At 44.2% G+C, this 14,488-nt stretch overlaps 1 protein-coding gene across 2 annotated transcripts; it reads left to right on the top strand.

Annotated features, from left to right (window-relative positions):
* The first annotated feature begins 306 nt into the window (after positions 1-306).
* DYRK2 (dual specificity tyrosine phosphorylation regulated kinase 2) lies at positions 307-14,030 on the top strand. Of its 2 annotated transcripts, XM_075427857.1 has the most exons (3): positions 307-584; positions 1,312-1,448; positions 9,772-14,030. In XM_075427857.1, exons 1-3 carry the CDS (start codon positions 530-532, stop codon positions 11,371-11,373), a joined length of 1,794 nt encoding a protein of 597 aa, XP_075283972.1. In that variant the 5' UTR covers positions 307-529; the 3' UTR covers positions 11,374-14,030. The 2 variants fall into 2 exon arrangements, with proteins under 2 accessions (XP_075283972.1, XP_075283973.1); XM_075427858.1 differs by lacking the exon at positions 1,312-1,448.
* Positions 14,031-14,488: the final 458 nt, after the last annotated feature.

The raw sequence follows: 14,488 nt of genomic DNA, 5'->3' as shown, positions 1-14,488 counted from the left end.
GGCCGTTGGGCGCGGGCCGCGCTCCCCGCCCGGCGCTAAGGGAAGGTGCGGGCGCCCGGGGGGAGCGGCGGCCCCGCCGCGGAGCGGAGCGGAGCGGAGCCGCACGGCAGGGAGGGACGGAGGGAGGGACGGAGGGGAGGCGGCCGGCGGGGCGGGGACTGTCCTTGCGGTGCGCCGCTCGTCCCTGCTCCGCCGCGCCGGGAGGAGGGCCCTGTCCGGCCGCCTTCCGCCGCCCCCTCCTCCGTGTGAGGGGACCGGGGCGACCGGGGCGGGGGCGGGGGAGGGGATGAGCTTGGGCCGGGGGCTGCGGCGGCGGCGCGGCTGCTGCTGCGGCGGCGGCGGGAGGCGACGGCGGGCCGTTGGAGGGTCTGTCCGGCCGGCCCGGGGCCAGGGGGATGCAGCGGAGGACGCGTCTGGGTCTGGGTGTAGCTGATCGGAGAAGAGAGGCGGCCGCGGACCGGAGAGGCGGAGGAGCGGCGGCGGAGAGCCACCCTGACATGCCTTTTCCTCTCCCTCCTCTCCAGCGGCCATGTTAACCAGAAAGCCCTCAGCTAGCGCCGCCGCCGGCGCTGCCTACCCAGCCGGTAAGCAGAGGGCCCCGCGATCGCCGCCGCGCCGGGCTGCGGGCTGCCCCCGCCGCCCCTGCCGCGCTGGGCCGGGCCGGGCCGTGCAGGGCCGGAGGAGGGGGCGGGAGGCTCGGCCGCTCCCTCAGCCGCCGCAGCGGCGGGGCCGTGCGGGTCGGAACAATGATCCGCCCTGTCCCTGGCAACCGAGCCCGGGGGCCGGCGGGGGGCTCTGCGCGTTCGACCCCGGCGCGCTGCTGTTGTGCGGGGCGGCGAGTTCGCCTCAGGCAAGGCGGGGGCGGGGGGGCGGGGGGGGGGAGAAATCCCTTGGAAAAGCGACCCGGGAAAAATCGGTTTCCCGGAGCGGCCGCGTTTGACAGCGGGCAGCGGCGCTCGCCTCCGCTCCCCTCCCCGCCGCAGACTTGTGAACTCCCGGCGGGTCCCCGCCGGCGCCGGGGTTTCGCCAGGCCGGGCGGCTCGGAGCGGGGCAGGGGGTGTCTGGCGGCCGTCCAGCCGCGGGGCGTGTGCGGGGCCGAGCAGGCTCGCTCTGCCGGCCGGGCGCCTGCCGGTGGCGGGTTAATCTCGGATGAAGGGTTTAGCCGGATCGGTGCGTGTGCGCGCCGCGGCGGCGATTAGCTTTTAATGGCTTCTGCCTGAAGCGAGCGGGGCGGCGGTGCCGGCCCGACGGCCGCGCTGCCTGAGGGGCCGCCGCCGCCGCCTTCCGCGCTCACCCCTCCGCTCTCCGCAGGCAGGGCGGGGGACAGCGGCCGCCCGCTGCAGCCTTCCCCGGGCACCGGAGCCGGGGTCTCCCGGGCAGGAGCTGGGACCGGCCCGCCGTCGCCCCTCGCATTGCCGCCGCTCAGGGCCAGCAACGCCTCGCACACGGTGAGCCCGGGGCCGGGGCGGGGGGCCGGGGCGGGGCGGGGCGGGGCGGGGGAGGGCGCCGGACCGGGGGGGTTGCCGCGGGCGCCCCGTCCGGCCCCGTCGGGCGCCTGGCGTTGGGGCAAAGCGCGTTTCATTGCTGCGGGCTCCGACCAAACGCGCGTGTGTGCGGCGAGGCTCGGGCGGTCTCCCTCCCTCCCCCCCCAGCCCCCCGCAGCCCGGTTTGTGTCTCGGTCTCGGCGGCAGATTCGTCTTCCACTCTCGCACAGAGGAGGTGTTCTGGTAAATGCGGGGTTTGAAGACGACGTTGTTTTGGCAGCGAGGTTGGTCGCTGTGGTTAAAGGGTCGCGTGGAGTGTGGTGAAAAATGAAGGCTGCTCTCCCCTGACAGACGAGCTCGGGCCGATAGCTGTCTTCCCTTGGAATAGCTGTCATGGTAGTCGGGGACAACGGTTGGATGAATCCGGCTTTATTGCTGCAGTAGTTTACTTAAAGAAATAAGCACCGATGGCATGAAAAGGATGTTATTTTCCGGTTCTGTGATATCTCACATTATCTCCCGCTCCTGGTTAATCTAGCAGGAATGAAACTTCCCAAGTATGCCACTATATATGGTTGAGAAAGGGCGTCTCTGTCCTGAAGGCATGACAGAGTAGAGACGGGTCTATAGGCTGTCACGTTAACACTAAATAGCTGAAATTTTTATTGCATACATTTCCTTTTAAACGATGAAAGATTTTATACTGACCCTGAAAGGCATTGATGGCGTACTTTTCTTAGAATTAATGAGTTCTTCGTGGATGCTAACACATTATCTTCGTAAACATATGGCAGAGCTTTAAATGGTAATGTGATTATGGGCTAGTGGAAGGTGAAACTATGCATTTAGATATTAGTGTTTCAGTGACTTTCTATGTAGCTTTAGGGCTAAAAACATCTTATTCAAATCCATTTATAGAAAGAATTGGCTTAAATTAGAAAAATCAGTATATGTAGGATGTTCTCAAAAGGAACAGTGAATATTCTGCAGATTCAAAGTGGAGCTGCATGCTGGAGATCAACATCATTGTATATTTGTGTAGCTAGGGTGTATATCTGAATTGTGCATTGGTATCAAAGGCCAATTTTTTTAAGTTCATATATGAAGTTGAGTGCTGGTTGATTTTAGAGTTGTGGCAGCAGCTTAGGTTTTTTATAAAAACGGAAAAGAAGCAACGTAGTGGAAATAGCCTGGACAGTGATCATGAAATTGTACATACAGATGGGCATACAAATAACTGGGGCCGACATGTAACAGAGCTCAGACTTAATTTAGGATTTGTGAAAGCGTGGTGATCCAGCTATATATCTAGAACTACTTACTAATTTTTGAAGTACAGAACTTTGATATTTTTATTTGTAGATTTATATCTGTGTGTATTATATATAGTGCCTGTGTATATATATGTACATACATAAAGTCTTTATGAAAGCATGACAGGAGTGTTCAAGTGTTACATTTCAGTGTTTAGAGTATTTTTATACATACATCGTTGTATATCTATGCATGTGTTTATATATAGCATATATGCATGTGTGTATATATATATACACACATAGGGATGATGAAGCATTACGTTGTCATGTTTCCTGTCCCTCTGAATTCTGGCTGCTGCAAACTCTGCCTCTCCTTTGTGATGCAGAGCCTACTCTACAGTATTTATTTAGCCTTGAGTACTATTACAGAAACACCTCGGACTGCCCTTCTGAATTTTGTAGGTGGTTATTTTGTGGTTGGCTAACATAATTTTTTGCGGTGTGGGTCAAATGTGACATCAGAATGCTGGATTTTAACCTAAAAAAAAGGGCTATATCTGTTATGTGATGTTTCTATAAACTTCAGGCCTAGTGACCTCAGCTGACACTGACTGATTGAAACCACTGGTTTTGCATCCCACTACTTCCTCCAATCAGAACTATTTAAAATGGAACACTTCAGTTTTCTTAAACCATTTCCCTTCTTTGTGTTCATTTGCTCATTCTGTTTTCATTCCTGTTGTATTTATGTGACTTCTGTAATAGCTAAAAGTTGAGAGTATTTCACTTTGTGTTTCAAACTTAGAGTAGGTATAATTTTCTTAAGTGGTTGAACTTGCTGGTGGCTGGATGTAAGCGTGTACATTGCACATACACTAGTTATGAAGAGAGGCTGAGATTGAAGATAGGTTTTTGTTTAAGCTAAAAAGTTTTTCTTTTAGTTCAGACAGCGATGAAATCTACTACCCGTCATATTTCTTGCAGCAGTTGAGTTGTGTGATGTAACCTCTAGTGAAACTGTCGTCTCCTACTGTCAAGTGCAAGTTTCGTTGTTTGGTAGAAGATAATAGAATGGGAGAGCATTGGTAGAAGGGGGGGAGATGCTGTTTTACGTGGAGTTCATATAACAGGTCAGAGGTTCTGGCTGCAGTCTTTGCAATCACAGCAACCTTTGTTGCTAAGCAGGCTGTTGTGTATTGTACCGGGGAAAGATTTTGTTTATTATTTTAAAAAAATGTGGCTTCATCCTTATTTGTGCCTGCTTCCATCCTTGACTATCTTTTTGGCTCATGGTGGAAAACATGAACTCATTTCCAACCCCTTGTCCGCTTCTTTTTCCTCTCCAAAGTCATTGCTTTCTCTTTTGAAGCCTTAGGTTCTTGTCTAGATGATTGGAACCTTTTTCTGTTCACTCTCTCCTGTTTCGTTATGGTGTTCTCACATCCACTTGACACGCTGCAGTGGAGATTATCTTGCTTGCCTGCTGCTCTGCTCGGGTAAACCCCCACCCGTCTGTGAGTCCCTCTCGCAGACTCTTGTCTCTGTCTTCTGCCTACTGCATCTCTGTTCTTTCTTACTTGGCATGTATCCCTGCATTCTGCACTCTTCCTGTTTCTTTTGCGGTAAAGCAGTCTTAATCTTTTTCTCCTCCTGTCTAGTACTGTAACAACAACCCACTTACAGTGCATGATTCAGTGCCCTGCCTCTTCAAGCCCTTTCTAGGATTTCCCTACAGCAAGCCTGTTTTCTTTTGCCACCAGTGATGAACGTCTATCCATATACTTTTGCACCACTCATTCAGTCTTAATCTTAAAAATTTTAAATTTAAAAATTAAAAAAAAATTAATTTACATTATAGTGGAACAGAGATTGCTGGGCTCTGTTAACATGAAGATCTGGTGGGTCACATGCTGCAGTTTTTTATTGTGGGCATCTGCTTTAAAGCAGATGTTTGTAAAGACAAACAAAATACCTTCCTATGGTGCTGTTTTCATGTAATAAATTGCCACAGAAATGCTGTCACATTTGAGTGGAAGTAACTATACAGTCATGACCTGGACTTTGCTATACCTAGTTTCTTTGGATGTTTCTTCTTCTGCATAAAACTTGTGCCTAGGAGAAATAAGAATCTATCTTAACTTTTAATGGGGAGGCTCTGAACTTTGGGCTCCAACAGTTGGTGACTGTGCTGTGGGGACTGCAGTACATCTGGGCACCTCTCTGGTGTGTGTGCACTGCAGCTTACCTGAAGTGTTCAGCTGCATGTGCATTGACTGTCCTTTTTGGTTTCAACACATGTAGTGCAGCAGGGTGTCCCAAAAGTGTTCAGACTTACTGCACCTGTGTAGTCCTGACCGGAGGAAAAAAATTTATGAATCAGTATCACTCTTGAGGCATAGTTCAATCTGTGAAAAGATTGCTATATAAAGTAAAAGTTAACTTTTAGAAAAATAAGCTTGTATGGACCAGATACGACAGCAGCAAAAAATCCAAATGGTGTGGTTTTTGTACGGCTCTTGTTGAGCCACAAGCTCCTTAGGACAAAGACTTAGTCTTTTTTGGTGTATGAAACCCATACTCATAATAAAACCATTCTGATAATCCTGCATTATTGTTATCATACTAATTAGCACCTATTTTTAGTTTTGTACAGAGGAATGACATTGCATTCATTTATCAAGAAAAAAAGGCCTTTTGTACATTTGCTCAGGCTGTAGTCTGCAAAGGAGGCAGTGAAGCATGCTACACCTGGTGCCATCTGACTCTAGCATGTTAGACATAGCAGGGCTGAAACTGAGGTGCCCAGAAATGCTGTAAAGAAAGGGGTATATAGTGTAACATTTATTTAGTTAAGTCACTACATTGGAACACTATTTCTGCCTTGTCTTCACCTATGCCAAGTAATAGCAGATAAAGACATTTATTCCTATGCAGTATTTCAGCAGGCCATTGTGATTGCTTTATTATTAAGATTAATTTTATAAACCTTTTTAGGTTCTGATTGACAGCTATATCTTTTTTTCTGGGGTTTTGCTCAAAATAAAATGGTAATATATAGCTGAAGCGTGTGTCTGTCTTGGAAAGTTTCATAGGGTGCTAATGCCACGCCAGGTGACTTTTACAAAGATGGAATATGATACAACTATATAATGTCTTGATGCTTTTGGAAGATAAAGTTGAGAAGAGTTATATGCTCCTGTGGTGTTCAGTCCTGTAGCCATTGTCTTGCAGAAGGTCTCGAAGCAGACCGTTGCATTGGCTGAGGGTTACTGCAAAGGAATTATCAATCGGTTTGCCTTCTTGTTAGCAGGGTGGACTCAGTTTTGTGCTGCTTTCATGTAGTCTAAGTATAGTAAATTACTGTTCTATTTCTGTCCCTAAACCTATTTGTGAAAACAGAACAAAAAAACAATCCCCAAACACTCCCACCCCTCACAAAAAAGTAGGTATTTTTTATTTTGCATGGTGTCTTTACTTCAGAGGTTAGGTGGGTGTTTTCGGCGTAGCCATGAACTTCCATAAACCAAGTAAACCAGAGTTAAAGCAAAATTGTAGTGGTGATTTGGAAGTTATGAAAAGCTGCTGAGAGAGGAAAAAATCCATGTTGTAACAACTACCTTTTTGTAATTGGTGTTGCGAGAAGATCCAGTTCCTTGAGTTCAAGCTTACCTATTGTTTCAGTATGTTTTATGGAGAAATGTGTGCATCAAGAAGTTTTTGAAGATGTGCGCTATAAAATTATGTAAATCTTAGAAGGTGTAGATGGGTCTGAGCACAGGCAATAAAATATAAAAGTAAGCTGCAAAAGTGCATGCAGATTGTCAGCTGTGTAGGTTGTTGCTGCTGGAATTTACAGGCCCATCTGCAGAAGCAGAAGGGAGATGCGCTATAAACCTCTCAGGCTTATGGTTTTGGACGAAAGGCTGGTGGAACTTCTGTGTACCGTGAACAGTTTGGTACTGGGCTAAGAAAGCTGTAGTCCTTTGTAGCTTCCCAAGCCCATTAGTTGTGGTTCAGGGAACGTAGAGCATCACTGGTGAAGCCTGTGGAGCTTGTAAGCAGTGCAAGCCTGAACTTGACAGCATTCTCAGACACCCAGTAGTCAGAAGTAGATAGGCAGAGCAACGGGCTAGTGAGAATCCGACCCTCATCCGGGTTGGAAATGGAAGAAGAGGCGGTGATTTTTGTGCAGGCAGTACCCGGAGATGGGGAAAGTTCATTTATCGTTTTGACTTTGTGATTGTGATGTGTCTGATAACTTTGAAACTTGGGTTTTTTGAAAGAAAAATGAGCTCTCTTCTCCCCCACAGCTTTTGGAATAGAGCCTGTGCTAACTTGGTGTCTTTTCTTCCACAAAGAAAACCAGTGCTACTGTCTGTATCTGCATTTGCATTCCCAAGCAGCAGCTGATTGAAACTGGCAAAACAGGTCTCTGGATTTGGGGTGAAGCTGGGATAATGCTGGTGATTTCATACTGCTGCTCTGGAAAAAAACCCAAACTGTGGGCAGTAAGAGAAACCAGGAGGCTGCCCAGAGGTGCAGGAAGCAGAGCTACGTGATTTACATGCTAGAATGTGTTTGCAAACATGCTGTTAGGAAAAAGAACTCTTTAGTCCCTGTTGAGAGTGGATAGATATTTGGGTTTTTTCCAAGCCCTGATACAAAGCAAATAACTGAAATTTGAAGACTTCCCCAGTACATCTATTGAAACAAGCAGTGCTTAGGAAGGGCAGAAAATAGTTAACTGTGAAAACAGGTGACTTGGGTGGGGAATAAAAATAATTCAAGATGTGAACTGTGGCAATGAGTACTTGGGTTAAGAAATTCCTAAAGATGGTTTTCTCCCCTCTGCTCTTTCTTCCTCATTGTCTGTACATTAGTATTGTTCTGCTTTGTTGTTCAACCAGTGCTCCAGAAGAAACGTTTATACCTGGAAATTCCTAGCATGAGTACTTGTAGTCTGTACAGTTACTCTGCTGCTTCGTTGTGCATTTCTCGCTTGTGCAGTTTGCGATACTGCATGTTTTGAACCTCTGACACATCTTACTAACTAGATCTGGTTCTTCTGAGACTCATCATGTAGCAGCTCTTGGGGCTGAATTTTCTTTTTTTTCACTAACTGCTGTTTATATATAGGATTGGGGCAATCTTCAGGAAACTGCTACTGCAGTGCGCTTCAAACTTGACCTGGAGGAATTCCCTGTAGGCACAACAGGCTCATTAAGTCCCCCTGATTATTTAATTCCTGGTGCTTTTGAGACATCAAAATGGGGAGGGAATGAATGTCAGTATCCTGTATGTCTTCCCTGTGTTTAAATGTTACAAATGTCTTTGCTCTGAATTGCAGTTGTGTGGTAACGCTTTCTATGAGATTGATCAAATTTGATAGTGTGAACTCAAATTGCTCTGCAAATAAACATACACAGTCAAACTGCAACGATGAAATAAAATGGACAAGTTATTCAATGAGAAGAGCAGTGAACTCAGCAGAAGCAATCCCTGAGAGCTCGTGTTCTTACATTGTGTGAGTTTCAGAGCTGCAAATTTCAAAATACTACGCAAAGGTAAAGCTGGTGTCCAGCTGGCTACTCCTGAGGAACAAGTTACTGAATGTATGAAAACATGCTTCTGCCGTATCAGACTGATACCTTAACAGAAGCGCAAAGTATGTGAGAGTCTGTGTTGCGTGTCCTGGTTTTCTCATTAGGAACCGCTTCTGTCGTTGCAGAACAGATTTCATTGCCTCATGTCACAGCACACAACTGTCATTTTCTGATTTAATTTCAGCAACCTTAAGTGACCAGGGAATGTGTTTTCCTTAGCTGCCTATAAAAATTAAGGTTCAGATTAAAAGTGCTCTCAACCTTAGCTTGATCAGCTGTCTGACAGTATGGGTGAACTTTTGGTTAGTAATTTGGCATAAATATTAAGACTGGTGCATCAGCTGGAGAGACAGCAGGGGAGTTCTTCCCACGTTTGTATAAGACCAGGCAGAAGACAAACTAATTACCCTCTACTTTAGAACAAATGAGGAATTCTAAGGACAGCTATTTTAGTGTCAAGTATATGCTTGCAAATTTCTCGTTTCTCCTTAAAAAGAACAGGTTTTGAGCAATAGTTCTTTTCAGACATCAGTACTTCCAGTGTTTCTTTGCTTGAAAGTGCTGAATGCTGCTGCTTATTCCCTTGTGAAAATTGTCAAGAACAACTGTAATCTCTAAAATCAACAAATCCTTTTTTCCATTCCTGTAAAATAAATTTACTTGTATGTTCTTCAAGGCAAAGATTTGCTTTCTGCGCAAGTCCTTATCAGGCTCCAAATCTCGTCTTGGTTAAAAGTTGTAATAAGACTGGTTTGGGAAAGTGCTGATGGATATGCTCGTGTTTCATTGATCTGAATGCTTTGCTGAATAGTCACTGTCTCAGTTGTAAGCAGTGAGTGATATGTCTTGAACTTCAGAAATGTGCAAGTTCTTTCCCTCTTTGTACATGTCACAGCATGTTCCTTATTGCTTGAAATTGTATCTGGAGCTTTTGATACACAGCAAATTGAGGAACAAGTTAAAATCTTGATTTCTGAGAACAGGTGACTAGGAAAGCCTTAGCCATGTAAGTTCTAGCAGGTGTTATACATTGATCTCCAGCATCAATAAAACTGCTGCTGTGTTCTGTGAAGTCTCATTTAATGTCCATCAAGCATAATTCTTGATGTTGCAGGAATGTTGCCTTGAAGATTCCTTGGAGGAATTGTTAGCTTATCATGCTAGGACATCTGCGATTGCCTTGTTGCAGACATTTTAGAGAGTCATGAAAGTGGCGTTTGAGAAACAAGGAACTGGAAAGTTTAATAGCATCTAGCAGTATCACATTATATGTGCTGTATTTTTTAGATTGTCTGTAGTCAACAGACTTCTAAGAAAATACTTAGTTTTGAGGTGATTTAGGCAGGATGGCGGGTTGCAGAATGAGTTATGAAACATAGAGTTCATGCCTTTCTGGTTAACTGGGTATGTATTTATTTTCAATTTTAGGTTGGAGGCAGTAAGCACACAATGAATGAGCACCTCCATGTTGGTAGCCATGGACAAATCCAGGTTCAGCAGCTGTTTGAAGATAATAGTAACAAGAGGACGGTTCTGACGACGCAGCCAAATGGACTTACAACGCTAGGCAAATCTGGATTGCCAGTGGTTCAGGACAGACAGTCAGAGAGTGCTCACAGACGACAAGGGAGCTCCAGCTCTTTAAAATCTACAGATGGAACAGGGAAGGTGAAAGCCTCCATTATGACACCAGAGCAGGCAATGAAGCAATACATGCAAAAATTAACAGCTTTTGAGCATCATGAAATTTTTAGCTACCCTGAAATATACTTTTTGGGTCCAAATGCAAAGAAGCGGCAAGGTGTGATTGGTGGTTCAAACAATTGCGGGTATGATGATGACCAAGGGTCTTATATACAAGTACCCCACGATCATATTGCATACAGGTATGAAGTCCTGAAAGTTATAGGGAAAGGAAGCTTTGGGCAGGTGGTGAAGGCCTACGATCACAAAATGCATCAGCATGTGGCACTAAAAATGGTGAGAAATGAAAAACGTTTCCACCGCCAGGCTGCGGAAGAAATTAAGATCCTGGAGCATCTCCGGAAACAAGATAAGGATAACAACATGAATGTTATTCACATGTTGGAAAACTTCACATTCCGCAGCCATATCTGCATGACATTTGAATTGCTGAGCATGAACCTGTATGAATTAATAAAGAAAAACAAGTTTCAGGGCTTTAGCCTGCCATTGGTCCGCAAGTTTGCCCACTCAATTTTACAGTGCTTGGATGCTTTGCACAAAAACAGAATCATTCACTGTGACCTTAAACCTGAGAACATTCTGTTGAAGCAGCAGGGTAGAAGTGGTATTAAAGTGATTGATTTTGGCTCAAGTTGTTATGAGCATCAACGTGTCTACACTTACATTCAGTCACGTTTTTACCGTGCGCCTGAAGTCATCCTTGGTGCTCGTTATGGGATGCCCATAGATATGTGGAGCTTGGGCTGTATTCTAGCAGAGCTTCTCACTGGTTATCCGCTTTTACCTGGAGAAGATGAAGGAGACCAGCTGGCTTGTATGATTGAGCTATTGGGCATGCCTTCTCCAAAACTCTTAGATTCATCCAAGCGAGCCAAAAACTTTGTGAGCTCTAAGGGTTATCCTCGCTATTGCAGCATCACAACCTTGTCTGATGGCTCTGTAATACTTAATGGTGGACGCTCTCGAAGAGGAAAACTGCGTGGCCCACCAGAGAGCAGAGAATGGGGCAATGCATTAAAGGGATGTGATGATCCCCTGTTCCTTGACTTCTTAAAGCAGTGTTTAGAATGGGATCCTGCTATCCGTATGACACCCAGCCAGGCTTTGCGGCATCCCTGGCTAAGGAGACGGTTGCCAAAGCCTCCGACTGGGGAAAAGGCCTCAGTGAAGAGAATTACAGAGAGCACTGGTGCTATGACGTCGATTTCCAAGTTACCTCCGACTTCAAGCTCAGCTTCAAAACTGAGGACTAATTTGGCACAGATGACAGATGCCAATGGGAATATTCAGCAAAGAACAGTGTTGCCAAAACTGGTTAGCTGAGTTTGAAAAACCCAATGCTGTTAATATGAGAGATACAATGTGGCTGAGCCTTATTTGTATGAAAAAGTAGCTCAGATATACATTTTTATTTGCTCAATAACTTTATTCATTTGTATCTTTCAGCACTCATTTTAAGTGTAAGAAATGTTGATTTTGTTTTTATAAAAACACGGGGACAATGCTTTAAGTTTTTATACTTATTTTTTAAAATGTTTGTCTTCTACAGTACAATTAGCCTTACTGTAACTAGTGTGACACAGTAATAAACATCAGTGGCAGGCCACTGGTTACAACATGACTGTCATGCATTGGAGCGTGGTGTCAAAGGTATTAACCGTTCTCTTCCATGATTCATATTAGGTTTCACCTGGGGTAAATTTCTAAGACTCTACCTTTTCGATTTTATGGGTGGGGGTCTTGATTCTGCAAACATTCACATCTATGCCTGACTGGACTCCAGGGAGAACACTCAAAGAAACACAGTTAAGCACATGAGAACTTGTGATTTGAAGTGGAGACATAGCACGTTACATTGTCATTTTTAGTATGGTAGCCCAGGGAAAGTAGTGGTATCACTAGCAATACAGTCACCTGCTATGGAATGCTTTCGCTATTCAAAAGTAATGTTTCTGATTAAAATGAGCATTTAAATATAATACCAAAAAAAAAAAAATCTTCCAGGGCTAAAATGACTCACTTACCTTGCACTCCGTGTGGTAGGGTGAGAGGAAAGGGCAGTCTCAGAAAGAATGAAGGTGGAAGTATGTCTGTTCCTCGAAATCTGAATGTGATCCATGAGTTGGTAGAACAAAACATTCTGGACTTCACTTCAGGTATATAACGTGGAGCATTCACACTGGGCTTCTCTCTTTTTTTTTTTTTTTTTTTTTTCCCCCCCCACGTTCTCCTGTTTCTCTCCTCATGTGCAGCTTGGTCTCCCTAAATCACTTAGACAGAAGTGCTTGTTCTGTCAGTGTTGCACTGTAACTTCTACACTGTTATGCTACATGGATTTCACAGATTGCTTTTATTTCCTCTGACAATGTTTGAGCAACTGTGACCTCTCTGGTACATTTACACTTCAGATCAAATCTGCATTTAGGGGCAAACACTGTGTTATTACATTGCTTTCTGTAGAAAAGTACTTCACCTTAGACAGCACAACTGTAGACGGAAAGATCCTCGGTGGAAGGCTTTGCAGGTGGCAGACACCATCCTAGATACTTTCCAGTAAGGGACAATTGCCAAAGGAGAGTTAAGTGGTTGGAATTTGATTTGATCTTTGGCATTTGTAGCTGAAAATTACTTTGAAGGAGCAGTTAGGCATCTGTGTAGATCTGTTCACGTGTGTGTGTGCTAATGCTTGTTTTTTTCTTTTTTACTTTGAACTGCATTCGTGGAAGAAAGGTCGTCTTTACTGAGGAATAATATCTAGACCTATGAGAGAAATATTCACCCATTGTAGCATGTTTTCAACAGCAACAGTTTGAAATCTTAGATCAGTATTTCATCACGTACAACGGCTGTGGTCTGCATTGGATGTATAAAACATATGAAAAGGGAATTTTAAACAAAGTAGAACGTAATCGAGAAGTGTTTATGGATGTTAGAAGAAGACATACCAGAATGGATCACATTAAACCTCAATAACTTTGCTATAAGCAACATTTATATGCACAGGTTTTACTGACTTACTTGTACAAATTATGAATAATACTTAAAGCATGGTCCCCTGAGAGGCCAAGAAAGTTTCCGGTTAAGTTCTCCTTCATATTCATTAATTTACCAGTTATAGCTTTTTTTGTTTGTTTGATTGATTGGTTGATTTATTTTAAATTTAATGTAAGACTGGGGGAGGGATATAAATACGAAATTACAGAATTCTCAGGAAACATATCGCTTAACTTCTTGCCAAAAAGTCAACACCTAAAGAAGGTCCAAAAGAAATTTCTGAGTAGAGGATGGTATTTGTTGATTGATAACTGTAAAAATTAAATCCATCAATCAACCATTTTTCTTTTTTTTTTTTTAAAAAAGATCGTTTCCTGCCTCTAGTCAAATTAAATTATTTGGTGTTAAATGTTCACAACTTTATACAATGTGTGTAAGTGCAATACGTAAACATGTATGAAATCATGTTAAAAATGAAATATAGTAATACAGGTAAGAACATGGCTTTTGGAATATGAATAGCCAGTAAGTTATGGTCAGTAAATTCTAAGTCTGGAAAAGAGATGTATTAATTTTCACATAAAATTAACTGACTCTCACGACTGTGGGAATACAATACTGTGTATTTTTCTACAGTAACTGGGAATCCTTACTTCCTCCACCACCTACTTGTCTTTACCACTCCTTTCTACCTTAACTCTTCCTGCAAAAGTTCAGAAATAGAGATGCTTATGTTAGGGGCGGAAGAAGAATCACCTCCCTTAATATGTTTTAAAGGGAACATTGACACATGTTCCTACCTTTCGTGGCAATTTAAGGTGAAAACATTCATGATGTTCATGGGTCACTGATGGGCTAAAACCACTAAATTTTCTTTTTCATGTAACCAGTTCGTAATGCCAATAGTGCATTTATGATCCACCTTCTGCATAAATGCTACCGGAAACTTTAAGGCCAAATTATAGTGTGCAGAGCTATTTTTTTAACCCAGATACAGTGGAACTTCTTCTTTGCTAAAGGAGCAGCTACATCAAGGTTTTTAAGTGATTTAGCTGCTTTTAATTGTAGCTTATTTATACCTGTGAAAACAAAAAGGGGGGGGGGGCATTGCCTCTTGCTTTGGTGTGATTTTATTCTAAGGGCTCCGATAATTAAGCTGATAGAAGTTGGCTTGGAAGCAGTGCTTAGTCTCACATGTTACCGTTGTCTGGGGATGTCTGAGATTTGGTAATAGCACGGTGTTGTCTTGTCTTTGGTTGCAGTCTCACTTGGCTCGGTTTCTTGCACCACTGGAGTGTTCGTTACCACTTAAGTGTATTGGAACAACAGAGTGATGCAAGATGTGTAGATTAACAATAGAGGATGGATTGTGCCCTTGGTGTTAACAATGTGCCTTTTGTTACAAATGCCATGTTGTAGGGCATGCATCTTGGCCTCTTTAACC

This window comes from Opisthocomus hoazin, chromosome 8 (genome assembly GCF_030867145.1).
Source record: "Opisthocomus hoazin isolate bOpiHoa1 chromosome 8, bOpiHoa1.hap1, whole genome shotgun sequence".
NCBI lineage: Eukaryota > Metazoa > Chordata > Aves > Opisthocomiformes > Opisthocomidae > Opisthocomus > Opisthocomus hoazin.
This window is presented reverse-complemented; position numbering and strand designations above follow the sequence as displayed.

What these genes read in the sequence shown, in the direction of transcription:
- DYRK2 (XM_075427857.1), top strand. Translation starts at nt 530, where the DNA reads ATGTTAACCAGAAAGCCCTCAGCTAGCGCCGCCGCCGGCGCTGCCTAC. An exon ending in CGGCGCTGCCTACCCAGCCG is followed by an intron (nt 585 to 1,311) that starts GTAAGCAGAGGG and finishes CGCTCTCCGCAG; the next exon opens with GCAGGGCGGGGGACAGCGGC. An exon ending in CCAGCAACGCCTCGCACACG is followed by an intron (nt 1,449 to 9,771) that starts GTGAGCCCGGGG and finishes TTTCAATTTTAG; the next exon opens with GTTGGAGGCAGTAAGCACAC.